General features: G+C 32.8%; 2 protein-coding genes across 4 annotated transcripts; one reads left to right on the top strand and one right to left on the bottom strand.

Annotated features, from left to right (window-relative positions):
* Positions 1-1145: 1145 nt before the first annotated feature.
* Positions 1146-17942, bottom strand: LOC128185929 (uncharacterized). Of its 3 annotated transcripts, none has more exons than XM_052855637.1 (7): positions 17843-17942; positions 11481-11592; positions 11035-11254; positions 10111-10227; positions 9494-9710; positions 9284-9396; positions 1146-2066 (listed from the first exon to the last, which is right to left on the bottom strand). In XM_052855637.1, the coding sequence occupies exons 2-7, from the start codon at positions 11559-11561 to the stop codon at positions 1927-1929; spliced, it is 888 nt and encodes a 295-aa protein (XP_052711597.1). In that variant the 5' UTR covers positions 11562-11592; positions 17843-17942; the 3' UTR covers positions 1146-1926. The 3 variants fall into 3 exon arrangements, with proteins under 3 accessions (XP_052711597.1, XP_052711598.1, XP_052711599.1); XM_052855638.1 differs by lacking the exon at positions 1146-2066 and adding an exon at positions 8467-8535; XM_052855639.1 differs by lacking the exon at positions 1146-2066 and adding an exon at positions 8521-8535 and having other exon boundaries at positions 9284-9343.
* A 6889-nt stretch (positions 17943-24831) lies between these two features.
* Positions 24832-27303, top strand: LOC128185574 (uncharacterized). The gene is made up of 4 exons (XM_052855154.1): positions 24832-25001; positions 25097-25161; positions 25775-25915; positions 26419-27303. Exons 1-4 carry the CDS (start codon positions 24889-24891, stop codon positions 26847-26849), a joined length of 750 nt encoding a protein of 249 aa, XP_052711114.1. The 5' UTR covers positions 24832-24888; the 3' UTR covers positions 26850-27303.
* The last annotated feature ends 662 nt before the right edge of the window (positions 27304-27965 follow it).

Here is a 27965-nt window from a genome sequence, read left to right as displayed (position 1 = left end):
CTATAAGCAACTATACACTGTACAGCGTAGCTTACAATGAATTATTAAAATACCCAAACCCAAAACTCTTGTTACAGATACTAGTAATACCTCCCTCTTAAAGAAGTTGTAAGACAATATTTTATCTATATTGATTAAAAAAAAGTCAGGCATATATACTATAACAAAAATTGAAAAAAAGAGACATATGATATATAACAATAAATAAACATAACAAGAAGGATTGCTGATCAGACAACTTTTGGATGACAATTTTGTCCCATAGAAGACCTTTTGTAAAGATATAAGTAAATATAAACATTTAAATCTAAAATATAAAGACTGAGTAGTTCTTCACAAAACAATACCTTTAACTAAAGATAAGATATTATGATCAAAATTAAAAGATAGATCTGATCGTGAACTTCTTGACCATCCAGCCACGAGCCACGTTAAACAAGAAAGTACACATTAAGCGTTTAATTACATTAAAAATTGTAGCCAAGAGCATATCAAAAAATTCTTCAGCTTAATGAATTCTGTACATGTTTAAGTTTTTAAGGTTTCACAAATGCAATGTCTTTTATATGATATCAAGACTTTAAAAAAGACATTGCACCTGTAGTTTTATAGTATAAAAATAAATAAATCGATAAAGCGGAACGTCCTCACACATTAAAATTCTAACATAAATTAAATTTCATTCTGATCAGTAAATTTGAAAAAAAAAATAAAATTGTGTAATGTGATTAAAATATTACGCTTTATTTAAGGAATAAGGAAATTGAAATCATTCTTTGAGTATTATGAGGTAACAATTGTGGTCGGGCGTGATCAAATCCAATAAAGCCCGAAGGGCTTTATGATATAGATTTGACCACGCCCCGACCAAAATTATCACCTCATAATACTAGCGCCCCAGTTACATGTATACGTTGTTTGAAGTTATGGGTTTTCTAGTACAAAATCGATACGTACATTATAGCGTTATCACAGGCAAATGTAAATATTTGCGTTTCATTGCAGAATGGAACGATCGGTACATTTATAGGTGGAAGACACTTAAAGAGACAGTACAGCTGAAAACACATGTGTGATTAACTTCAGATTTACCTATTGTATAGTTAGGAAATAAGAAATAACGTTTACTGTAATAGTTGAAATACGTAATTATGAGCTTCCGGAAATTCAAGGGTCGTACAAACCTGAATAATCTTATATCGTTTATTTGTACCACGTGGACTTTGATTGACAGTAATTGACACGTGCTGAAAACTACAAGATCTTCGTCCCACTACGGTCATCATGGAAAACGAGGTTAAAGCGATTCTCTAAATGAAACACATCCTTACTTACTCGATAATCTATAAATGGTTTACCAATTTAGTTTCATTTTAAAATGAATAGACATAAATATGTTAAAAAACCCCTTAAGGGGCCTCATTTATAAAAATAAACTTAGGTTTTAGCAACTCCTATGATAAACACGAAAAATACATGCTTACAAAATAATAATTGTGGATATTTTAAAAACTTTGAACAGTTATTACCTAGGAGAAGTAGAAAAGACATATTTTTATCAACAAACCTGTCCAGGAGATTCTTCGCGAGCCCTGCATGTGTTTTGTTTACAGTAAATACGCATGCGTAATAGTATAGAAGGCTGAACCCCGAACACGTTGCGATGTATTTATGTGATAGGTTATACGTAATTATTAATTTTAATGAAATAATTAGATTTATTGCATGGAGAACTTTGTAATTTTCTGAAAGTTTATACATCCATGAGTAGTACAAAAATACCGAACCCGATCAGAAAATTTTTTCAAGTCGGTTTTTAATAAGATGCGCCGTACTGTCTCTTTAACAGACATCCTACAGTGTATAATACATGAACTACAGTATAGCACCGTGTGATTTTTTTTTTTACGTCGTCGTGTCAACGCTTTATGATAATAAATAAATTAATAAATTCATAAATAAATAACAGTAACAAATTAATAAATAAAAATGAAAATCTAATGGCGTGTGATCCAAAACTGAAGTGCCATTTTTTCCCCTCTTCTTCATGTCTGTTTCCTGTTTACCTACAAATAAGAACAATAAATAGATAAATACATGAATAAATAAATAAATAAATGATCTTACTGCTTGTTTATTTTTATTAATGTAAATTTGAAATTAGGGTGTTTATTTTATATTTTAACTAGCATTAAATGAAGGTCTTACCGATATAAAAATCAATAAATACGATTAAAGTTGTTTGAAATGGAATCTTAAATATTGTTATACTTTCATGTTAAATACTGAAATCTGATTGGTTAAGACGCAGTTAATAATATTTACTATTACCCTCAGCGTTAGCAACGCACTTGGCAACGGGTAACATTAAAAAATGTTACATGCGCGAAAATTATGCGCGTACGGTTCGCTGTAGAATTCACGTTATTCCTATATAAAAGCAGTAAAATTTTCTTAAAAATTTTAAAAAAGACATTTTGGGAGGATAACAGTTGAAATTGACACCCCTCGAAAACCATTGTCAACCTCCGCTTCGCGTCGGTTGACAATGGTTTTCTCGGGGTGTCAATTTCAACTGTTACCCTCCCAAACAGGCACTATTTATATAATAATGCCTACACCATACATATCTTGCATGCCCCATGACGTATAACATAATGTTGTATTATTTAAGAAATAAACAACGTTATTCAGTGAACATGGCGTTATGAATAGCAATTGCTCTGTTGGCATATTCCATGATGCGCGCTAGCGCATCATGGAAAATATGCCAGCAGAGCAGTTGCTATTCATAACGCCATGTTCACTTAATAATCGTTGTTTATTACTTATATTTGCATTTTACCACTCACAAATGCCCCGTATTAGCCTAGACCTTGACAGTTAGCTATTGCATCAAACATTCAGATTGTAATGTATTTTAATTCACATAGATTTGTTAACAGAATCAATGATATGTTATAACAGTATATCTTTTAAAATGTTATTATATGACATGTTTTAATATTAAATACATCAATTTTATGGAGTTTGCGAAAAACACATGGACGTCGCGCACGGTATTGGTGTTAAAATGTCCTTTCAGGGTGCGCGCACAGTATTTGACTATTTTTAAAAACAAAAATTTGGACATATGTAATTTTATATACCGATCTGTTCGAATGTATACGGACTTCAACAAAACATGTAATAAAATGTAGGAATTTTTTTTTATATTTCATAAATCGGTGTTAAAAACTGAATTTTTTTTTAGAAATAGCATGTAGATAGGTAACACTTTTTGGGTACATATCTCAAATAAACAACAGTATCTCGGTGAACTTTAATTTTGGGAGGGAAATTTTTGGTGGACTTATTATTTTGATAATGTAACAGATATACGTCATAGCGTTTTTGACGTAATCAATGCCAGGAATCGACGCCGGATCAAAGAATTCCCAGAATGAAGTTGTAGATGCGTAAAAAATCCTCGAAAATGGCCAGGGCAAGATGAGTTAATTACCAAAATATGAATTGTGATTCAGGAACTAGCAATGATCTATTGTATTTTTTTTTAAATATATGACTTTTTAAAAAAAATTTAAGAGAAATTGTTTCTGTGTAAAATTTTCGTAATATATATTTTATGATAATTTAATTTTCTATGATAAAAAAATCGTTATGCTAGAGTTTGTTCAAGACACGTGTCACAAGAGTTACATTTCACAGTTATGCGTAGCATGGCGATCACAAGTATCATGCCCATTAAAAAAATGTTGGCTATATTTCATAATAATAGAAATCATTTTAGAATGTGCATTTTCATAGGTTGTATAGCCATTGAAAAGAAGCAAATGTGTCCGCAAATTTTCTTAATAGAAACATTTTAAAATGTCAACATGAAATGTCACACTTTCATAAAAATACATTAAACTACATAAGCAATGAAAAGAGAAAGTAACTTAGACACTTCTTTTAAAAAGTCGCGCAGAAAATTCACAAAAATGAATAGCAGTTAGAAATGTGCTTTTTCTCCCAAACAATTCAATGCCAAATATACAAGCATTGCGAATAAAAATAATTGATTTTTAGAAAAAAAATGATGTCAAGATCATATGTCACGGGCACGTAAAATGACGCAAGGACTTAAACGTTACGGCATGCAGTATGTGTGCGGGTTTTTATTCTTCATAAAAACAGTTTTAGAGAAAACAATAAATAACTACAAATTATTTTGTGAAGAAGGTAGCAAAAGTATAAAAATAATAATAATAAAATATAGGAATAATAAACAAGAGGCCCATGGACCACATCGCTCACCTGAGGAACAATATTAATAGGTATGATAAAGTCAGCTTAATGGAGTCATAATACAAACAATCTGGACAATGTACAATAATACATGTAGATCCTGTATTAATAAAACCCCTTTTTCCCCCTTGGAACTCGGATAGCCCTGATTGCTGCCAATATTTACAAGAGCAGACTTTAATCACCGCTCCTGCACATATATAGCGACTCAACATTACGCAGGCAGGGATGACCGCACACCTATGCAACTCAACAGGTACCAACGTTTACGCAAGCAGGGATGACCGCACACTTGCGCCAACAGCTCAACCTAACGCAAGCAGGGAGTGCCGCACACATGCGCTAGAGAGGCCTGAACACCAGCAGGGATGACCATACATTAGTGCTCCGCCGCAACCACCACCAATACAAGCAGGTATGACTGCACACTTGTCTTAATGCAATACAAGGCAGGAATGACCGTATACTTTGTATCGAAGGTTAGAAAACACGTAGATTAAATAGAGCAGGGATGTTCACACACTCAATCTTTCCATACCTGTTCAAGTTTAACCCCAAACAATCGCTTTTCCATATGCAATAGACACTGTCCCTATATATGTGCCGGCCTAAAATAATTCATAGTATCTAAAATTTGGAAATCAAAAATAAACAAACTAATCCGGCCTAACCCAAAACTTCTTATGCAGAACAACTTATATACATTGAATATTTATTATTGTATAAAAATAATCATCACAATAATATGTTAACAGTGGATGCATTAATTAAAATAATCAAGAATCAATAAATCAAGGGCAATAACTCAATACAGTAATACAAAAAGATTCTAATGAAAAAATAGCTGCCTGCTTCAATTTTATAGTCATATCACATGTTGAGTATTGCAGTTCTCAAAAAGATCCTTTACAATTGTTTATATATGGGGTATTTAGCGACATCAAACTCTGAACCTTCTTGTGAGGCCGAAGAATTGTCCTGGAGCCAAAGTTTTAACAATTATAAAGAATCATCTTGCGTATTAGTTTCTGAGAAGAAGATTTTTAAAGATTTACTTTATATATTCCTATGTAAAACTTTAACACCCCCCCCTCCCATGTGGCCTCACCCTACCACCAGGGATCATGAATTTCACAACTTTGAATCTACACTACCTGAGGATACTTCCACAAAAGTTTCACCTTTCTTGGCTGATTAGTTTCTGAGAAAAAGATTTTTAAAGATTTACTCTATTTATTTCTATGTAAAATTTTAACACCCCCCCCCCCAATGTGGCCTCACCCTACCCCCAGGGATCAAGATGTTTACAACTTTGAATCTACACTACCTGAGGATGCTTCCACACAAGTTTCAGCTTTCCTGGCTGATTAGTTTCTGAGAAGAAGATTTTTAAAGATTTACTCTATATATCCCTATGTAAAACTTCGACCCCCCATTGTGCCCCACCCTACCCCCAGGGATCATGATTTTCACAACTTTGAATCTACACTACCTGAGAATGCCTCCACACAAGTTTCAGCTTTCCTGGCTGATTAGTTTCTGAGAAGAAGATTTTTAAAGATTTACTCTATATATTCCTATGTAAAACTTCGACCCCCCATTGTGGCCCCACCCTACCCCCGGGGGTCATGAATATCACACGTTTGAATCTACACTACCTGAGGATGCTTCCACACAAGTTTCAGCTTTTCTGGCTGGTTTAGTTTCTGAGAAGAAGATTTTTAAAGATTTACTCTATATATTCCTATGTAAAACTTCGACCCCCCCATTGTGGCCCCACCCTACCACCGGGGGTCATGAATTTCACAACTTTGAAACTACACTACCTGAGGATGCTTCCACACAAGTTTCAGCTTTCCTGGCTGTTTAGTTTTTGAGAAGAAGATTTTTAAAGATTTACTCTATATATTCCTATGTAAAACTTCGACCCCCCATTGTGGCCCCACCCTACCCCCAGGGGTCATGAATTTCACAACTTTGAATCTACACTACCTAAGGATGCTTCCACACAAGTTTCAGCTTTCCTGGCTGTTTAGCTTCTGAGGAGAAGATTTTTAAAGATTTACTCTATATATTCCTATGTAAAACTTCGACCCCCCATTGTGGCCCCACCCTACCCCCGGGGGTCATGAATTTCACAACTTTGAATCTACACTACCTGAGGATGCTTCCACACAAGTTTCAGCTTTCCTGGCTTTCTGGTTCTTGAGAAGAAGATTTTTGAAAATTTCTCGAAATTTTTCATTAATTTCTAATTATCTCCCCTTGAAAACGGGTGTGGCCCTTAATTTTCACAACTTTGAATCCCCTTTGCCTAAGGATGATTTGTGCCAAGTTTGGTTGAAATTGGCCAAGTAGTTCTTGAGAAGATGTTGAAAATGTGAAAAGTTTACGGACAGACGGACGGACAGACGGACAGACGGACGACAGACAAAATGTGATCAGAATAGCTCACTTGAGCTTTCAGCTCAGGTGAGCTAATAAAAGACAAAATTGATTTCAAATATCTGAACTTAACCGGTCGAATTAATTTTTTTTTTCGAATAAGATATAGACGACATGGGTACATGTAAAATGACGCAATGACGTTAAACGTGATGCGACGATGAACATGTATTTTGATGATTTCAACGGGATCTTTGACTGCTACACTACGAATTAACATTAATGAAGAAAAACGGAAACATAGAAAGGTAGAACAGACTCGGGAATGAAGGAGTTTTGTATATCATTTTTTGAATCAAGAGCTATTCTTTACAATACATGACTAATTTCAGAGGAAGTTCATTTAAGAATTTAAGAAAAAGAATTGAAAGCTGTGAGCGAATCGCATGCTTTTGAACATTGATATTTCTTACAAATATTTATTTACATGTATATAACAGTTTTGAAATATAAAATCTCTTACATGTGGACAAAAATCAATTTAAAGGTCTTATTTTTTAATTTATTTGTATGTTGTGGTTAATGAAATGTATCATTACGTTATGAGTGAAAATGACGTTTTTGACGTTTTTTTACGTTACCGAAATTAACACCAACACCGTGCGCGACGTCATGATGTATCGTATAGTGGTTTAAATCTATAACGTCATGGAAAAGTATATGACGTCAGACCTTTATGACGTCATAGTATACAGACGGAGCAATTGCGATTATAGAAAAATAATTGCAGTTCCTCCCTATGGACTTACAGTGGGAAAGAACAATGCATATGCAAATATACCTCAATATGATTAATTCATATACATGTCAAGCGTCATTTGATTCACGTGAGAGGACGGACAAAGACGTCGTGTCTTCCAGGGAATAAATATCAAATTCCACCTCTTTGGAAATCACTGAAGATTTCATTCCAAAGGAATGAAAGAGCCGACATGGGCATACGATATAGACAAATATGTTAAGATTAAAAATTCTCATCATTTTAATTCTCTTTATATAACATAAATCTGTATCTATGATTCGAAATATTAAAAGAAAAGAGAGACAATAACATACGAAATCAGAACTTTACGACGTTATTGCTTTTGAAATGCATGACGAAGCCTCGGGAAACATACTTTTTCTTTGGAGAATAACTTTTTATATTTCTTTTACCAACATGCAATAAATGTATGATATTTACTAACCATCCCTTAAGAAGACAACACTTCAGAAAGCAACAACGAGCAAATATCGTAGATTAAATGTCCTGGAGATTATTAGAGTCAAAAAAGGGATCATTAATCCTCTAAATAGTTTTCAAGCATGTGATCGTCGTTTAAAAGGAATTTTTAAAACATTGTCAAACCATGCAGATTAATTTCAAAATATAATTAACTGGAGGGTATCTCAGAACACATGCACTAACTATGAACAAGTGGAAGTTAATTGTATCATAAACATAGATTCAACAGTTAAAGTGTCGGTAAGATTCTACTCATACCATTCTATACATGCTGTGGTCATTCTGTGCTTTTGAATCAGTTGTTAATTATTAAAAGTAATAAGATCATTGGCTTTCATTTTTAACATATAGTTTCTCGTATTCTGTTACTTTACTTCGAATGACAAGTATGAAGTGATTGATGAGCATGTGTAGAGTGGAATTAAACAAGTGTACAGCTATAGCAAGAGGAATGGATTTCACTACACCAACAAACCACACAAGTCATGCAAAGAACAAAAATTCAACCAGACTGTCCTAAATTTCCATTTGCAAGGATAATACTTTTTATACCATTCTGAGCATTTCTTCGAATTCTGGAAATGAAACAAGAGGGAAACATAGGCGAATGAGAGAGCCAACTGATTATTGGTTTAATCGTAAAAATACTATTTAATTATTCAAAATGTGATTGCTTAACAATGGTTTGTGTTATTCTTAACAAAAATGGAGTTTTAATTCAATTCTTTATCTCATTAAGTTATCACTATGCCCTTACATGTAACGTCAAAAATTTCGGGAGTATTGAAAGCTAAAACCAATATATCAAAAGGGAAACACAATCACTACTTACTAAATATTTTGTAGTAAAGTTTTAATAAAACTTAAGATTTCTTTGAATATTTGGTACATACATGCATACAATTGTTCGTATGAACATTTTAAAAGTATTTTAAAACTTGTTATACGCTAAAATCGACATCTTGATAAATATACAGAATTTTGTTAAACCCTTTCGAAATTTAAAATTCCTATAGGTAGTTCTATATTTAATTAGACAATTCTAAAGGAAATTGTTTATCTTACAGGAAAATGAATTTTTCAGTTGGAATCTAATTTTCAAAGGTAACCATCTCACCTGTCAGACCGAATATATCTTTAGGAAAGTGTTTAACTCTTTCAGCAATGACATATTAGATGAAAACCCGCGCCTTAAACGCCACCTGCCATAATTATTCGGCACATTGTTACACATGGAAACTTTCCCCTTTGGTTTTTTTTCATTTCATTAAGTTTAAGTTTTCCAGATACATTAATTAATTGTTGAGTGCAGAGGACACATACCTTGTTGTGTCTCTGAGGTGTCATCACCTGGTTTCATGTTTCGTCGTGAACAAATTAACACTACAATGACGATCGACATAAATGGGATAACTATTCCTGCAGCAACAATGCCCCTGAGAAGCACAAAAGATACATGTATTACCATTTTATTTAAATATCCGGGTTGTTTTGCATGGTTTTATTTACTGTGTACTCATATCGAATACTTACGACAAAAACAGTTGTGAGTATGGCAAGTACATGTCAAAAGGAGGCATTGGACTGTCTGTATGCAAACTCATAGTATGGTCTTGTTCTGATAACTTTTTGGTAGTCATGACAACTTTTGTTGATTGATTTATGTTTGTTGTTGCTGTTGTTGTTGTTGTTGTTTTCGATTTTGTTGTTTCTGTGGTGACCTCTTGAGTTATTATGTAGCAATCAGGATCTGTATAAAAGATAGCAACTTCAATTTAAGGATGTTGTTTACTCATGGTCTGAGTTGCCAAATTCAGATTTTTGTAAATTAAAGTTGAAGTTATTCTATAAAATGAAATAACATTAACATGATCTTGTTGCTTTTATAATTTTAATGAATCAAATCAAATCGAATCAAATCAAAATAACTTTTTTTTGCAAAACAGAGAACATTCGGATAAAATGTTTCCTTTAACCAAAAATTAAAACTGATCTATGATCAATATAATATTGTTTTATCTCACTTATTTCTTCATAAAATTGTTTGCCATAATGGCATGCAATGCGATGAGCATAGCTCAATTTTTTCTTTTTTCCCTATATAATAGTTACTAGTATGCCGTTATGACGTTTATCGGACGACTACCTACACTTGTAAGCGTCCGTGGATGGATAGCGATTGGGACACGGAGGATCGTAGCCACTACAGTCCGTGAAGTGATTCTCCTGGACCAGATTACCTCCTTCATTGTACTCAGCACACACAGCTATAATCAAAATGAAATCACATAATTACATTTTATCCAAACATTTACTTTTAGTTTTATATCACATGCGTTTCTATGTATTTCTAACTTAGTCTTTTCCAGATCGTTTAAATGGGTAAAACAGAATGCTCCTGTTTAAAATCATAAATCAAAGGATTCTTCAAAGGCGATTTTAAACATTGAATTAATACGTTCTAACAAAAACCGTCATTTAAATTGTTCTTTAACACGGCAGATTTAAGATTTCTTTACTCTACAGGTAGATATTTTGATGGTATTTCTTGCATAAATGTCCAACAATATCGATATCAATTACATGGAGATTAAAAATCGGACTTTTACTAGTCCTTTGCCATAGAGGAACCCCCTCTCAAAAAACCCATTTATTTCATTGGTTTGCAAATCAATACAGGTTTTTAATTTTATATTGTAAATGTCAATTTATAAGGTGACAGTTGATGAAAAAATGACGACTTTTCTCATAAGTTAAGAGCATAACTTGATTTGACCAAAAAAAATGGGAAGTGTTTTATTAACGTTATATTCTCCCAACTGCATAAAAACACAAAGCCGCTAAACACAATTTAACACACTTTTAAAATTAATGGAGTTACATATCATTCAGACTGTTTAAACTTAAGCCGGCAGCTTTTTTATAATATCATATAAAATGCTGTAATATTTGATTTTCCTATAATTGCATCAATTATTCAAATGTGTACATGTAGCTTTAAATGCTCCAAAGAGATACTAACTTCATCCGATACACACAGATGATCGATAAAAAATACATGAAAAAACTCTTACGAAAAGTGATGGGTGTTCTAACACCGCAAACTTCAATTAGTTTGTTCTGGTACGAGTTTGCTAGACAGTGATAAACAAAGTTATCTGGCGATGTACAGCTTTGCTTCACGGCAGAACAGTTTTTCCTTGCAGCTGCTTCATCCCATGCGGTCTTAGTCTGAGGACAGGACGACACATATTGCTTTGTCATCAACGACTGGGCACAACTTTTTGCACAAATCTAAAAAAAAAATCGTCATACATGTACATACACGTGGGCTGTATTAAAATATTCAGTTATTTTGACATTATTCCTGTGGTATTTCTTAAATTAAATAAATGTGTATATTAAGCTCATGTGGCTAGAGTGCCTCTTATATACTAAATTACCTACAACTATATGTTGGCAAGAATAAATTTGCAAGAAATATCGATGGTTGCTTATCAATCATTCAATCATTACTTACACACTCTTTTATTAACCAAAACATAATAACTAGCAAAACTTTAGGAAAGCGCACGTGGTTCCTCTTTTTGATACTGCACATCGCTTGTTCGGTAGGTTATTTTTTTCATGATCTGCAAAAGAAAAGAAGGCAATTGTTATCAATCAATTTTGTTTTGTTGCTGTTTTTTTCTTCATTAAAACATAGCTTTAAAACATAACAAAACTGCGTTTATTGAACCGTTAAAGTATCATCTTTTATAAACAAATGCATTAAAAAAATCTACATGTGTTATTTTTGTATTTTCATGAGAAATTGTTATACTAGAAGCAAATAAGACTATTTAAATCGTCTTGTTTACATCTACATGCCCAAAAGTGTCAATGCAACGTTTTATTTCTCTTAGATATAGATTCTCTCATGACATTAAGGTACCTCATTACCCCAACACTTGTACTTTTTAAGAGACTACGTCACAAGATGGCGATTTAAATGTTTTGTTAAACTGTTTATATTGTTCGATGGGGTTGTATATCGTCGTAGCTCAGTGGTTAAAGTATTGGGCTTCTGAACCGCAGATCATGAGTTCGAATCTGCATGGAGCTTTTGTTCTTGTTAAATGAATTAAAGCTGACATGAATTCATAAAAGCATTTGGTCGCCATATTAGTTTCGATCGCTCCTCTACTGCCACTGGGGTATATATACCGGTTGAGAAAGTTACGGTCGGTTGCTTTCCGATCGAGGCATTCAGGTTGCACGGACTTCTAAATTCATGAACTACACAATGTAGTGAAATGTTGTAATAAAGAAAAAAGAAAACAACAATCAATTGCAATGAAATACAAAATATATTCATTCTTTGAAAGGATTTCCGAGGTACCCGTAATATGTTTTACGGTGCTACCGTTCTGGCGAGCGCAGCAAGAATTACACATACCTTGCATCATTGTCGACTTATAGTCAACAAACGTCAAAAAAATTTTGAGAGTATTGCTCTACAATGAGTATGCCAAAGGTACTTATTTCAATGGTCATGATACATACAGCGCAACGCCCTACCCAGAGAGAGAGAGAGAGAGAGAGAGAGAGAGAGAGAGAGAGAGAGAGAGAGAGAGAGAGAGAGAGAGAGAGAGAGCCCGTTACCTGTTTGTAGGTGTGTAATTTCCCACTTTTAAATTGAATGGTCTGACTATATGCAATATATACATAATTTTTTTTTACCTGTTTATTGTTTCATTTTATTCCTTTTTATTTAGTTCAAAATGTCCTATTGTTAATTTCCTGCTAGTATGTATATATAAAATCTCTATATTAAAAAAGATTAAAAACAAATCATATGTCAAGGAGGCAGGTATCACAGACTATACTGAAATAGCCAGTACACGCATTACAGATGCTTGATCCACCTCTAAATTTATCGCGGGAAATATGGCGCGAGTGCACTGTGACGTCATCCATGACTTTGTTCGTCTTTGTTTACGTTTCTCGACTCAATACGAAGGTATGGAACCATGTAACAAATCTTTTGAGTCTCGCCAAAGCATACGTGGTACTCAAAACGTGTCTTCAAACTTTAAGTCACCGTAAATTACGAGTTAAAAGTCGGCCATTTTTGGCATAGCACCACGGGTGAAAACATTAGAGAGCATTATGGGACGTAGACAAAAAAATTTGTTTGATGAACTGTAGGTTTAGCTCGTTCTTTTTCCCGCGCACACTGGTTCTTAGAGCTCGCTTCGCTAGCCGGCGCTGCGCTCGCTATTATTTTGCACAGACAGTGCTGTCTTACTTCGCATGCATATCGAACACGTGTTTCGTTCATACAGAGTGCATAACGTCTGCATCTTCATGAAAACCCCGGCGGCACTACATCCAAGACAGTAGATAATCAATAGTTAATCCAAAAAATAACAACGTAACATCGTTTCCATCCGTTCCTACAAAAACTGTTTCTAAAATCCATGCGATAATTGACATTGCTCGATCTGCCACAGTGTGTGGTTTGCGCATGTGCGATATTATAACACACACAGGAAAACGGTATTTAATTATCAAGGAATTTTGGAAGTATCTGCGCCTGGATTTCAGTCTCTCTTGTTTCGTCGTTTATTGGATATATCTTGCAGGTGCAGTGGTTGTCATATTATTTTTGTTCAAAACGCGTTTCTCCATCATGTCTTTTCGTCCAAGGTAACGTGTTCGGGTGTAAGAAATTTCTGAATGCGGTGAATAGTGCTCTCGGCCTTATATAGGGGGTGTGTAGCGATGAGCAGAACAATAGAAACCGACAACTAATATGGCGGTAGTCTGGGATAAAAGGAAAATAATGCGAATTTATGAATTCATGTCAGCTTTAAATTTTTGAAAATGTAATAAATTTTTTTATTTCTCATCCAAAATTGCACATTTTTTTGCCTATTAGACTTAAATACTTCTTATCCATTATGACATCTATCACAATCAAGTAATTTCCTGCTGATTTGAGAAAATATTTCACGGTGTAGTGAGCCACTTTAAAATAATATTTTGCATGATATATTTTTTGACAAGAGAAAAGCTGTCAATGTGACAACAATCCGGGGTTTTACTTTGTGTGAATAGTAATTATAATCCATTATTCATTTGTCAACCTTGAATCGATAAACACTACCTATCCAGAAAAATGGGGTACTATCCAATTTTATTTACAAAATAACTAAGTTCATGAGCCGGTAATTTTTTCAATCCGGGGTTTTACTTTGTGTGAATAGTAATTATAATCCATTATTCATTTGTCAACCTTGAATCGATAAACACTACCTATCCAGAAAAATGGGGTACTATCCAATTTTATTTACAAAATAACTAAGTTCATGAGCCGGTAATTTTTTCATAAATTATTAAAAATCAAAATCAAAATAATATTCACATCTCTGATATATGTACAACTGATCTGCTATGCAACAACTTCCTAACTTAAAAAGCTTTCTTAAAAGTTGTACAACAGTTGTCCGTACAATAGGAGTTGCTAATCATAGTTTCACAATCGTGAAACTATATTTATCAGATAAATCATGTTTTGCAATCGCAAATGGATTTAATAGTTTTACACTTCTGACACATAGATGATCGCATTAAAGTTGAACACCGCTCGTAAATAGGCACCGTCACACATATACCTGGTACATAAACCCTTCGATTACACACCTGAAACTCGTGGCCGACGTGTAGTATTTGATATCATTCAAAATAATGAATCATAAAAAAATCCATTTAATTGTTTAAATATCTATATGTTAATTACAATAGTCTTTTAACAAATTGATCAGAGCGCTAGCTAAAAGAAACAGCCAATTTGTCTTCTACATGTATGGGGATTTGAGCCTGACATCATCATTATTTAGTTCGTGCAGCCCGTGATTTTCTTATGTCGCTGTATCTCTTATATTATATAAAAGCATAAGTACGAATACAGACCTAGTTATTTCTTTAACAAACCTGTGACACTGTTTTTTTTTTTTATTAAAAAAAAATTAATGAAAAAATGCCTAGTACTCAAATGCATATTTTTGAGTTGATATTGCTATAGCGGCTGTACATGCAACTATCTTATCTTATCTACCAAAATAATTTAATTTGCTTGAATTTGTGAAGTGGATTTATGCTTAAAAACCCGTAGATAAATAAGTTTATCTAACTGATATCATAATGATGTTTTAAGATGTAGATGTAATATCGACATACATGTAGCATTCAGAACATGACTGCTCCTGAATCAAACATCGGTGTAATTCGGACTCATTACTTGGATACTTAAAGTTTGCCTATGATATCACTACACACAGAAAGTTAAATGCTATAATCTTAAAGTTAACTATTGGTTGGATGCTCTCAAACCAATCCCGACTGCTCACAAATTTTTTTATGATGTCTATTGGTCTGCATTATCTTGTCTGTAAAGCGTTATTTTGAAATAATGTGTGCAAAACATGAAAAGAGCCTAAATCTCTGAGTCAGTCATTTAAGTTTTTTCATTGTTTATGTCACACAAAACAAACATTAAATGAGATAGAATTCCTTTTTGTGTCGCCGTTAGGCGATATCGCATAATCGATGTAACTAAAGACGCACAGTTCTACCTTATTTAAATGTATAATCTGGAAGAATGGTCTTTGTTCTGGAAAACTTACGCATTGTCTATTAAAAAACAAACAGGTTTTTTTACTTTACAAATCAACGTTTTACATCGTACATATATATAAGAGACCAAGCAGATCTGGTGATAACAAACAGAACTTTGTCTAGTGTTCAAATCAAAAGTCAAAACACAAAACTTTATCAGAGCAAAAATGGACCTCCGAATCCGCCTAGGTTGTACATAATTAGTTTGGGTTTATGTACAGCAGTACACACAATGTATGCCTTGCATAAAAGTGGGTCAAACACAGCTTCATATGTGCATATATTAAAGCGATCCTCTGTAGGCTGTACAGTGTAATAGCAGAAACGTGAAAGTAGGTTACATGCAAGTCACTGTAAATCAGCTCTTTGTAGATTGGTGTAATTAGCCTCCTCATCTTTCTCATAAGTAACTGAATCTTTTTGTATGTTTAGAACAAGTAATGCTAAATTACCTATAGAACAAGGTAGATGGTATGATATACCTCGTGAAAACCGTATATGTACCATATGTAACTGTATTGAGATAGGAGATGAATTTCATTATTTATTTCATTGTACAGATGTAACAATTAAAGATAAGAGATTTTTATACATACCTTCATACTTCTACACACAACCAAATGTTTACAAATTTCAACAACTCTTTAATACTAGTAATAAAAAATTGTTGATTAATCTGTGTAAATTCATTAAAGTTATAATTGAGAGAGTTAGCTCTCTAGGTTAATTGTTTATCATACTTTATTCCCTTTTTCATTTTTTTTTCACTTTTGTATTGTCACTCCAATGCATGCAATGTATATACTATATGTATTATTGTTCAAAATTTTTTTGTGATTTTTCTCAACACTGTAATTTATGCAGTTCAGAGAATAAAGAAATTGTCATTGTCATTGTCATTGGATGTATGAACTTATAATAAAGGACGATCTGATACTTTTTTATAGACAGTTAACTGAGTTAAGGTGGAGTAATTAATACATCATCACAAAATGGCTCACCGCTGATCGAAACGACATTTTGGTTTTATTGACACCTAACTTACTAAGACGATTTTAAAATAGTACTCTACAGCCGTATCTGTTCATCCGAATCCCGCACGGGCTTTTGTTGTTACTTTAATATATACTGAAATGAACTTTTAAGATATTGACTTTTTGTCCCCAAACTGCAAATTTTTCTTTAATTTGCTATATACAGTTTATTTATCATTATTTATATCTTTCATAATGTTATAATTTACTGTTAATTTTAGTGACTTTTTCCAGGTGTGTTATTCCACCTTCAGGAAATTAACAGCAACAAAAATATGTTATCTGATCAATGAGTCACAGTATAAAGATTCCTTTCCAAAAACCTCCTCCAATTTCACCGATCATAAAAGACATTCATTTGCCACGGTGAATGTACATGTAACAAAAACAAACCTTAAAGATGCGACCAATATACTAGTATAATTTCACACAATAAAATTTGCAAAAAAAATAAATAAAATAAAATAAAAACATAACAATAAAGAGATTTGATCAAGTCCGATTTTCAAATAACTTTTTCCGTGAAAAATTGCGACAGATAATTTTAACTTCTTGCTAATTTATAATTAATTGTGTTTCTATTAATCATATTCAAGCTCAGAAAATACTTGTAAACATGCTAGATATTGCTTTCCGTAGAATTGATTACCTAATGACCCATTAAATATACAGAGCGAGTTCGATCACAAACCACGGTCGCCGTAGTCCGACTAAAATGAGATCGAACTAACTTTAGTCCGACTAAAATGAAACCGTGGTCCAACCAACGGAGAGTCTCTGGTCTGTCTCTGGTCAGGTAGTTTAAAGATGGCGGCGGAAAGCGAAACCTTCAAAAATTGCTTTTTTTAATCAGCACAACATGCAATGTGTTAAATTTTAGCGTGCATACATATGATTTAATGTGTTGTCCGTCCTTTTTCATGAACAGTTATATTATGAGTAGCAATTAACATCTTTCTTATTTTTTTTAACCAGACATCGACCAATGTGCGTTCGAACACAGACATGCACACCATAAGTTTTCGTTACTACCGTGGTTTATCTCTAGTCAATGATCGAACTCGCCCCATGTATACGTAGCAGTTTTGCATGCACAGATAAATAGTGAATGATACATTGAGAGTCGGTGCTAACCACAGGAAAGCGATACGAATCCCTTTAAACCTACGCGAATGCACTAACTTACGTTTTAAAGCCTGTCACTGTCCCCTTTGGATACCCGTGTTGAAATGCTAGACAATAACACATCTCATTTGCGCAGATATGGTATGTGAAATATATGGTAGCTCAGGTGTGTCACATTTCCACATCCTTTTGTTCATTTTTGTATATTATAATAATTACCGTATTCGATTTTTTTTCTTAACCTCTTTTTTAAAAAAAAACAACCCTAAAATTAGCCCCTCCTCATTCCGGCTTTTATTCGTACTTCATTTATTCATATGGACGTGGCGTTGTACAAGTAAAATACTAAATACAATCTGTTAGTTGTTAACAGATTAATGTATAAGGTTTAATATCCATCTGTTGTAGTATAAAAATTGTATATCATTTAAAAACCTGAGTGCATGCACATTCAGATGCATCTTTTAAACCAAAGTTGTCCAATCCACGGCATTTTCCCGATGCATGATGAACTCATTCTACACTTTCCCACATCACCCCAGCGAATGTTATTGTCATTTAAATTTTAGACCATGTAGTTTTATTTGACCCTTTCAGTTTCGCAGTAAAAATCGTGCCTCGTGTTTATAGTCTATTTCATAAAATCTAGGTACTTGTAGTCAAATATAAAATCTAGAGGTTTATTGATTTTAAACTTTATCTTCATTAATTGTTGGATAAAATGCATATGCGTACTAGAAATAAAAGTGACAATACAAAAAATAAATTCTGTCTGCTGTTGCAACAATTAACATGCTTAGTAGAGATCCCCCTGTGGATTAATTTTCGATCCGCGCCTGACCAAGTAATAGCATCAATAGTGAAACAGATTATTCTATTCTATGCAGAGTGTTCCTTGAAAATGGCTCAATCTACTAAGTTTTTATGCAAAACAGACACCTATTATTTTTTTTAAAACATGGCATTGCTCACCACAAGCACAAAAAATGGCTATAAATGATTTTATTAAGCAACCAAATGTTTATACTTTCAACCATTCTACACGTGGTTAAACACAATGATAACTCTATTCTGAATATTATCGTTTAATATAAATAACCGCTTGATGGTGAATTAAGACATACATCTTAAAAGATTTTCATATTTGAACATAAACTAAAGTAGGATTTGATATGAAAAACGACCAGTACTTGCGTATTTTGAGAATATTATCCGAACACTGATACTTCCGCTCGAAATTTCACAGGAACTGAACAAATCTCGATGAAGTATCGTGAACTTTCATTCGAGGACCTCTGGATTTATTACAAACAACGATAAAGAAAACATTCCGAACATATTTGCAGGGGTGCCCATGATATTGTACTGTTTACTCTGAACTATAAACCGGAAAGGTTTTTAAATTCGGATGAAAAATTAAAAAAAAGTTACAGAAAGGGCTGTTTTGAATGAAGACCCCTTATTTTTTTTCAATTTGTCTACCCAAAACTTTTTCCGGTCTGCAGATTATGTGTGTCATTATACAAATGAAATTTTATAACATTTACTTAAAAACTTTTTTGAGAAAACGAACGACGCCTGAATTTAGTTTACACTGAAATTCCCATAGACGATTTTTATTCGACCTATACAACCAGAAGTAGTCAACATTTTTTTACTGAAACTTAGAATATATGTAAATAACTTCTTTTATCTTAAAAATGCCTTGGCTACAAATAAACTTTTTTAGGTCATTTGCATTTTCTTTTGTTTTTTTTCACACACCCCCTTTTTCTAAAGTTTAAAGCCTTATATCTCAAAAAGGTAAGATATACAACATTTTTTACGCTTACAATTTTATACGGCTAGACCAGATACATATAATTCTAAGATTTGAACCTTCTGACTAAAAAATTAAACAAAATATTGCGTTCCATTTATTTTTCCAATTTTCTTTGCAAAACCCGGAAGTACCGGAACCGGAAGTCCAAAACCTTACATTCCATAGATTGACAGATTGGCTGCAAGACTGTTTCATAATTGGATCATTAATTCTTCCAGTTTTAAAAAAAATCGCTGACAAAAAATGCCCAGAAAAATAAAAATAAACTAGAGCAAAGCTCGTTGCAAAGCAACGAGTGGGTCTTCCGTTAATGTCGGAAGTAAAGCTGGAAGTTCCTGTAAGAAGCAGAGCTCTTAAACCAATGACAAGAGTAACTAAAATAAAAAGATGAAAAAATCTAATTATTCCTGGTACGACTTAACAAAATCCGAATGATTTTAAGTACGACATAACAAAAAAATTTCTGATTTCAAGAACGACTAAACAAAAAAAATCCGAATGCGTTCAAGTACGACTTAACAATTATTTTGGTACGAGTTAATATAACTTTGAACATTACGCTATTTTTTAAACCAAGGACGCGGAATCAAAATTTCCGGAAAAATCAATTTTTAAACCCCGATATCTCTGTAATGTATCGTCCGATTTTAAAACGGTTTTCAGTGTTAGATTCAGCTTAATAAGCTCTACAAAACACATATTCATTTTTGATTTGATCAGAAAATTCATTTTTTCGAAAAATTTGTTTCACTTCCGGTTTCGACCGGAAGTGACAGATTTTCATTTCCAGCCTTATTACAGAGGTAAATAGATTAAATTATAAGCATTGAAAATTTCAAGCCTCTATCTTAAAGCGTTTTTGAGAAACGCTGCGGACAAAATGACTTTTTGAAAATTTTAAAAATGACGTAACGTAAAAACGGCGTTGTCAAAGAAACTTCACAAACTTTGAGGTATAATAAATGCACATAATCTCTGAAAGTTTCGTCAAAATCGGTTGTAAACTTTTTGAGTTATAAAGCCGAGAAGGAGTCAGAAAAAAAAATAAAAAGTATAATAATAAAAAGAAACCGAAGAATAACAAGAGGGTCTTCCTTTGAAAACGGAGAACCCTAATAATAAAAAGAAACCGAAGAATAACAAGAGGGTCTTCCGTTGAAAACGGAAGACCCTAAAAAAACCAATAGAATAACAAGAGGGTCTTCCGTTGAAAACGGAAGACCCTAAAAAGGCGAGAACAATATGTATTTTTGATCGAAACTAAAAAAAGCCCTAATAAAATATCAGAAAACAATTATAATAGTTTTTTTCTTCGACCGAAAGTCGAAAAACCTTCAAACGAAACACCTAGACCGTAATAACCAGCAGGCATGTTCACGAATGTATCTTAGGACTATGGCTCGTCCTAAGTACATCTTAGGATACGTCTTAGTCTTAAGTCTGTTTCTCGAAGCTCTCCTAAATTTAGGAAAAGCCATAACTTTGTCCTAACTTTAGGACATCACTTACCTTGTCCTAAGACCATCCTAAGGCTATAAAATAACGTTTGGGGGATATTGGGGCTGTTGTGAAGCTTTTTCTTAAGACCGGTAGAATAAAATAATATTTTCTACAGTTCCAGTATTTCCGACAAACATATTATTCCTAATCGAGGGGCATAGCCATTTATTCCATTATACATGTACGTTCATTTTATCAATATAAATTGGAGAGGGACCCTCTGTAGGACATCGGTTTATATAAGCCATGCGTGATCATTCGAATTTTTCTCACTTCATTCTGAAAATAATCAAGAAAAAATCGTAATGTTGAATAAACCGTATAAAAAATATTAATTTTCTAGATATATTACAACTTATTTCTTATTTACTATCGTGTATTCTATATAAAGCAGATTAAAGGGAAATTGGTTGTGTTTCTACATGTAACGTTAAATTCTATGAAAAGCTCATCTTTAATTTATGTATAACACATACTTGAATGACAAGATTACCAAATGTTAATTTACAGTCAATGGACACGTGTTGTTTAAATAATTACTTGCTTATAAGCCAACTCTGTCCTGATAATATTTTCATCGAAAAAAATCAGTTATTTTGATTTCTGGGGGTGCTGTTTAATTTTTTTTTTCGTTTTTGTTTTGTTTTATATTGTTTGTTTGTTTGGTTGTGTTTTTTTTTTTTGTATTTTTAACTAAGTTGATATATATTTAAGTAAATGTAAATTTTTAAAAATGTATACGTTAAAATTACTAGTTTTAGGCCCTTTGTGTTAACTACTGACACGTACAATTTTCTCTGGGAACATGTTTTATGATTTATCCCTGCACAAGTCTCTCAAATTCGATTTGTATGAATAAATGTGAAAAATAAGAATGGTTGTAGAAGGTTAGGATATCCTCACTTAAGATGTTCCTAAGTTACCGTCGAGCTAGATCTAAAGACCTGCCCTAAGTTGATCTTAGGATGTTCCTAATTATTTTCCTAAGTCATATCATAGGAACACACTTAGGTTATATCTTAGGAAACTTTCGTGAACATGCCTAAAGGTTACCAATAAAGGAGAGTTAACAAACATGGAACGATAACTAAAGTCTTCCCGACTTATGGAATGATCGATAACTCTTACGTTGAAAAAATAAATAATTTAGATAACGAAAAAAATATGATTATTAAAACCATTAGCATAACTTCTATTGTGAAAGTGCTAAGTTTGTTTAATTACATATAATTTGGAAGTTTCCGGGTTTATACAGCTTTTTGATTAGCACGTTGTTGCATGTTTCCTCTGACTTATTTAATATTTAACTCTCCAACCAATGTTTTAATTGTTATTATCTTATATATAATCTTTCTTAAAATAAATAAGAGACCCATTAACCACATCGCTCATCTAAAGAGAAAAATGTTAAAAAATCTTCTTCTTAATGATTTGTGATATTCCAATGCAAGCATCCTCAGGTAGTGTAGATCCTAAATTGTTCCATATGCAACCCCCGGCAGGCCTATACGGGGCCCACAAAGGGTTCAAATTTAACATAGGAATATACATGTACATCATGATGTTACATGTACTACAATATGCTGCAAATCTTTTTGTTATTTTAATGTTATATTCGTCAAATCTGACATACATGTATATGATAATTTTTGCGAGGTTTACAATTATTATGGTCATGTATCCCTTTCTAAATATTTTAAACGTGTAAATTTTAAAATATTGTAGTATTAAGTAAGAAAAGAACATTTTGTGGTGGTACATGTATTAAAACAAAAACTAGACCCCCTACCCCTCTTTGTTCATAATACCCATTCATTTAGAAACTAAGTCTTGTGGATGTATTTCTAAGAAACACTCTACCAGGAATGCAAACATTTACGTATCGCTTTGTAATTTCATCAAACATTGGGACTTACTGTTGTAAAGTACATGTATGTACATCTTTTCATTGAAAAAATAAATGCAAGAACAAGTCAAATCATGATGATGATGGAAGCATTGTGAAAAGATACAATCTTAATTTTATGCTTAGATGTTATGTGTCTAGGGGTAAAAATTTAAAAGATAATTATCACAAGAAGGGACCAGTGCCTTCATAAAATTATTTATAGTAAACATTGTATTACCCCAACATGTCATTATCCAGGTTCTGTTAATACTAGTTATGTATAATTGTATAAAATTTCAACTTTATCTGTTAAATTCGAGTGAGTTCGTGAAAATTTTGTGATTTTTTTCGTTTTTTTCGATTTTTTTCGTGAATTTTACACCAAATAATTGTATCATTATCTGTATCGTTCGTTAAAGCTTCGGAATTGCAGAGATGTTGTCTTGTGTTGGGGCTAAATTGCAATGCAACATATTCATTATCAGTATGGTTTTCAAAGTTCTACTGTCTTATGTTAGTAGTAAATTGTAAGTGGGTAAATTTATCCCTAATAATTTACCTCTACAGCGTCACATAGTTACATAAAACGTGCCAAATTTTAATACGACAGCATGCTTGTATTTGGAAAATTTTAATTTGTTGTAAGGATTTCATTAAGATTAAAATAACAACTTTATTGTATCTGTTTAAAATGTAGATTTTTATTGGATATTTAATTTCGAGATGGGTAAAATTTCCTACATATTTTGTTTTGTTTTGTGTGTGTTAAGTTTGTCATGATGATGATTTAGGAAAATATAGTTACCCAATGCAACTACAGCTTCATTTTCACCTGTAATTTCAAGATATTGCATTTAATTGTTTACCAGATGAGTATACAGTCTTTTCAGAGTTAGTTTACATGTACCTATATGTGCTTGAGGACAGACCCGACCACCCTACCCCTTCCAACCCCCCCCCCCCAAAAAAAAATACATGTACATGTATCTAGACCCCTGGGGCTTTCCTCTATTTTTTTTTTAATTGTCCTTCTATATAATCTAAATAAGTCTAGATAATTGGGGGTGAGATTGGGTGGTTGGTTCTGTCCACAAGCATCTGTGAATTTACCTCATCAAAATTTTAAATACACACATACTGAGATGCCTGATTAGTATTTGGGGGTAGATATGCAATCGTTTAGCTCAGAATATCTTCCTTTGCTTACGTTTATGCATATACATGTATGCTTCTTTTTTAGGTTTAACATGCTACTGAAAAAAAGAGTTTCTGTGTTCAATTTGGAATGAGAGAGAGAGAGTAAATTATATAATCCACAACAGTTCTTAAAACTAATAGGGGAAGGAAGCTACAAATATGTACGATAAATCGATTAAGTATCATCTACTTTAGTTGTAAATCGATTTTTTCATGGAAAACTCTGGAACTTTGTATTAATCAAGAAAATCGATCGCTTAATTTAAATTTCCCCCCGCTCTGGGGGCTGCTATTGAACTTTGATATATAACGTCACACCATCTTTTCCGGTTTGTTTTTTTTTCAACATAGCATCAGTATTATCAAATCATAATACTCGCTCTAACTTCAAATGTGCATTGAAACTTAATAATGAAGTTAATTTTCAAAGCAGCATGACTAATGTGATAATTTAAACCACTTTATTGATGTTAATAAAATATATATTTTAACTTTCCTTCCCCTTTAACACGTGTTTGTGATTTTCAGAAAATTTATAAAAATGAGGATAACTTTTAACAACAGTTTAGATTCAATCAAGTAATCCTGTTAATATTTTAACTATATTTATCATCAGGAAGATAATTATTTTCATTTTTAAATTTGACAGGAAATTCATTGAATTTATTAACTGAGAAATCAACTTAATTGCAATTTCGTTATGAAAAGCAAAACAGAAAATGTAAAAAGTAGAATGAAGGGACTGATGACGTTTGTGATGCGTTATTGTTTTCTAACAACAGAACTACCTTTGGTTTATATGGATTGTGACGGGTAAGATCATGAAATGTGTATACGATAATATGTAAATCAATTAATTTTTTTTTTTGAATCATTATTCTACATTGAATCTCTTTCTGATTCAACAGTATATTTAACTTTCCCCCTTGTTGCGTCGGAGAAAAAATAGATGAAAGCAAGCAGATATGTACAAGTGAGTAGTTTTAAAAAGATTTAATAGTCTTTATATTAGAATTGTACCTCGCAAAAACCTAGACTTATAATTTTAAAGACACTATGCCACAAGTTGGCGGTTTTATTTCAATTTTTTTTTTATAATATAGGGATTGTGAACCAACCGCTGATCATGTGTTTGATTCTGCCTGGGGCTTTTTGATATTGACTGGACTAAATCTTCTGTAAAGACATTTTCTTTAATCCAAAATTGCATTTTGTCGCTTACATGATTTATATACATCTTACTGAATACTCGTCATGGTTTCTAACATTACCAGTAACTTACCCGATCAAAAAGAAAACTCTTGTTCAGAAAATACTTAAATATACGTTTTTGTGAAGAAAAACTCTTCTTTTTGACCTTGATATTTATTTTAGCTTCCTAGTACCTGCGTCAGAGAGACATGTAGCATATCCAATTATATAATTAATTATTGGTTTTATTGGTTAATTGGCTGCGGTATGACAACCTCAAAACCGCAGCTGTGTACATACCAACTCAGCAAAGTGTTTTGGTTTGCTTGGTTTTAAAGTTAAGGGTTTGCAAGAAAAAAATTAGATTTTTATATCTTTTTTATTTTTATCTCAAGAATGTCCGAGAGGTTTATATGGTTATAACTGTACTCGCACATGTGAGGTACCGTACTTTGGACATCGCTGTGTGCTCGGGAGGTGTTCTTGTACTCGTGATTCCTGTAACATTCCACCATCAATATGCTCCCCGAAGACAGGTAAGAAGAAACGAAATAAACAGGAAAAACACTTACTTAAATCGCTACTTATTTGGCCTTTTTGACATAGCTCTGAAAATAAACACCATTCGAGAGGTTTTTCAACGCTCTGCCGGAAACGGTCAAGAAATTGCGATTGAACAAATTGAGTAAACAGACGCGATACCTATCTAATGAATATTTATTAAGGTTCAAATACCTTATTTTGATATTTGGAAAACTTACAAAATCTTTTAAATGCGATGTGAACTTTAAAAAAATATCATCGGTATTAATACGATTCAATTTAGAAAAAAATTCGATAACGTTATCTTTTAGGCGATTCAAAGTAGGCATTTCCGATTTTGTTAAATATTGCATTCCATTCATTAAGTGAATTATAGGCGATCATGATAGATTTAATTTCCTTGTTTAGATACATTTTATTAAATGTACATACCGAGACAGGCAGAAAAATGAAATTATAGAAGCAGTGATCGATATCCTTAAATTAACCATTGCAGAAACAGACGTCTCCGTATCAACATTGGTGCATGCAAATGCAAAAGTAACAAGAAACCATCGAGTCAAAAGGACATCCGTGACTCCGGATCCATTCAGTGTAAAGCCGGATACACGGGACGAGGACCCGGGACCCCGGGGTAGTGCTGCTGCTTCATACATCGTCTACATCATTCCCATCACCTGTGTATTGACTGTGTTCTTATTGACGGTGTTAAGCTTTATCTTTTGTAACAAACATTGTCAATTATGCAATATTTTACACAAAAAGCGTCATATAGACAGCGACTATGAGCTTCCAGCTAGAGTGTATGAAAACAACGGATCTACAAATTGCTATGACACCCCTGACACCAACACAAATATTTCCCCAACTCAAGGCGCCAGTGAGTCGTCGTATGAATTTGTTGAACAATTTCGAAAAGATTTATGATGTAAACCCCAATCTAATTTTAATATTCAATAATGTGCTAGAAAAAAATGAGTAAGAAATAAAAACTATTTTTGTTTAATTTTTTTAAACATTGCAAAGTATGTTCTCTAGAAAAAAGAAACAATATTTCAACGGCATGTATTTTTTGTACTGACAAGAGGAATTACAAATTTTATTATATTACCGTACATTTGGCCAGTAAAAAGCTGGCCCATTTGAAGAAAAATTGAAATTGCAAATCCAGTGTGTAAATCGGTTTTGAGTATTAATACTATTTTTTAACTTTATAAAATTCTTATTTGGTGTCTCTGTGATTTTCTCACTTAAAGGGTTAACCATTACACAGGACTTCAAAACTCATATTTTTTACTTGAATATAATAAAATAGTTTAAATCTGTCCAAAGTGTTTGATGAAACGACATATACTTAAACATACTGGCACTGTACCAGGAATCGGCTAAAATTAAACGTTTTCTTTTCGTATTTCCTTATTTCTTGATATTTTCGGATAACACTTGACCTACTTCAAATGGTGAACTTCTTTTTTATCCACCTGTTAGATTATATTATTTAGAACCAAAAACATCTTGTTTTTTAACTATTTAGCAAACCCCGAATTTGCCGAGTTTTCACAATTTACTGTACAGTACCAGTTATCGGCTTCGTGATAATAACATAGTAAAATCCTACATATTAATTTTATACTGTGCAAAACATAATTTAAATTATGCCCCTTTTGGGGTTAGTTCAAAGGTTGAAGGGGTTATGTTACATTTTATAAACAAACCTCATGAAATTAATCGTTTGTTATCATACGATAACACACTAAATCGTAGACTATTCCATACATAATTGTACAATCGGGCGTTTAACTGCGCTATGAATTTCTCGGAATTTAGTGAATTCCCTTTGATTATGCATGTAATATGTATAATTGATATTATATGTCAAATCAAAGAAGGGATATAATAATGTATCGTATACATTTTGGATACTTTGATCACTGCACAAGGTTTGAAGAAAGCCGGGAAAGCTCGTTTAGTGTTTCCTTCTATCTTTAATGTCGAGAAACGCTACTAAAATATTTATGTAGTTACTTAATTATTTAAATCCTG

The sequence above is a fragment of the Crassostrea angulata genome, chromosome 5 (genome assembly GCF_025612915.1).
Source record: "Crassostrea angulata isolate pt1a10 chromosome 5, ASM2561291v2, whole genome shotgun sequence".
Lineage (NCBI taxonomy): Eukaryota > Metazoa > Mollusca > Bivalvia > Ostreida > Ostreidae > Magallana > Magallana angulata.
The sequence above is the reverse complement of the archived record's forward strand: the minus strand, read 5'-3'. Positions and strand labels throughout refer to the sequence as shown.

Bases quoted from the DNA above. Each gene is read 5' to 3' on its own strand.
- LOC128185929 (XM_052855637.1), bottom strand. From the start codon at position 11,561: ATGTGCAGTATCAAAAAGAGGAACCACGTGCGCTTTCCTAAAGTTTTG. The intron at 11,255-11,480 runs GTAAGTAATGAT...TTTTTTTTTTAG, and splicing joins TTTGGTTAATAAAAGAGTGT to ATTTGTGCAAAAAGTTGTGC. The intron at 9,397-9,493 runs GTAAGTATTCGA...TGTGCTTCTCAG, and splicing joins TACTCACAACTGTTTTTGTC to GGGCATTGTTGCTGCAGGAA.
- LOC128185574 (XM_052855154.1), top strand. From the start codon at position 24,889: ATGAAAAGCAAAACAGAAAATGTAAAAAGTAGAATGAAGGGACTGATG. The intron at 25,002-25,096 runs GTAAGATCATGA...CTGATTCAACAG, and splicing joins GTTTATATGGATTGTGACGG to TATATTTAACTTTCCCCCTT. The intron at 25,916-26,418 runs GTAAGAAGAAAC...TAACCATTGCAG, and splicing joins AATATGCTCCCCGAAGACAG to AAACAGACGTCTCCGTATCA.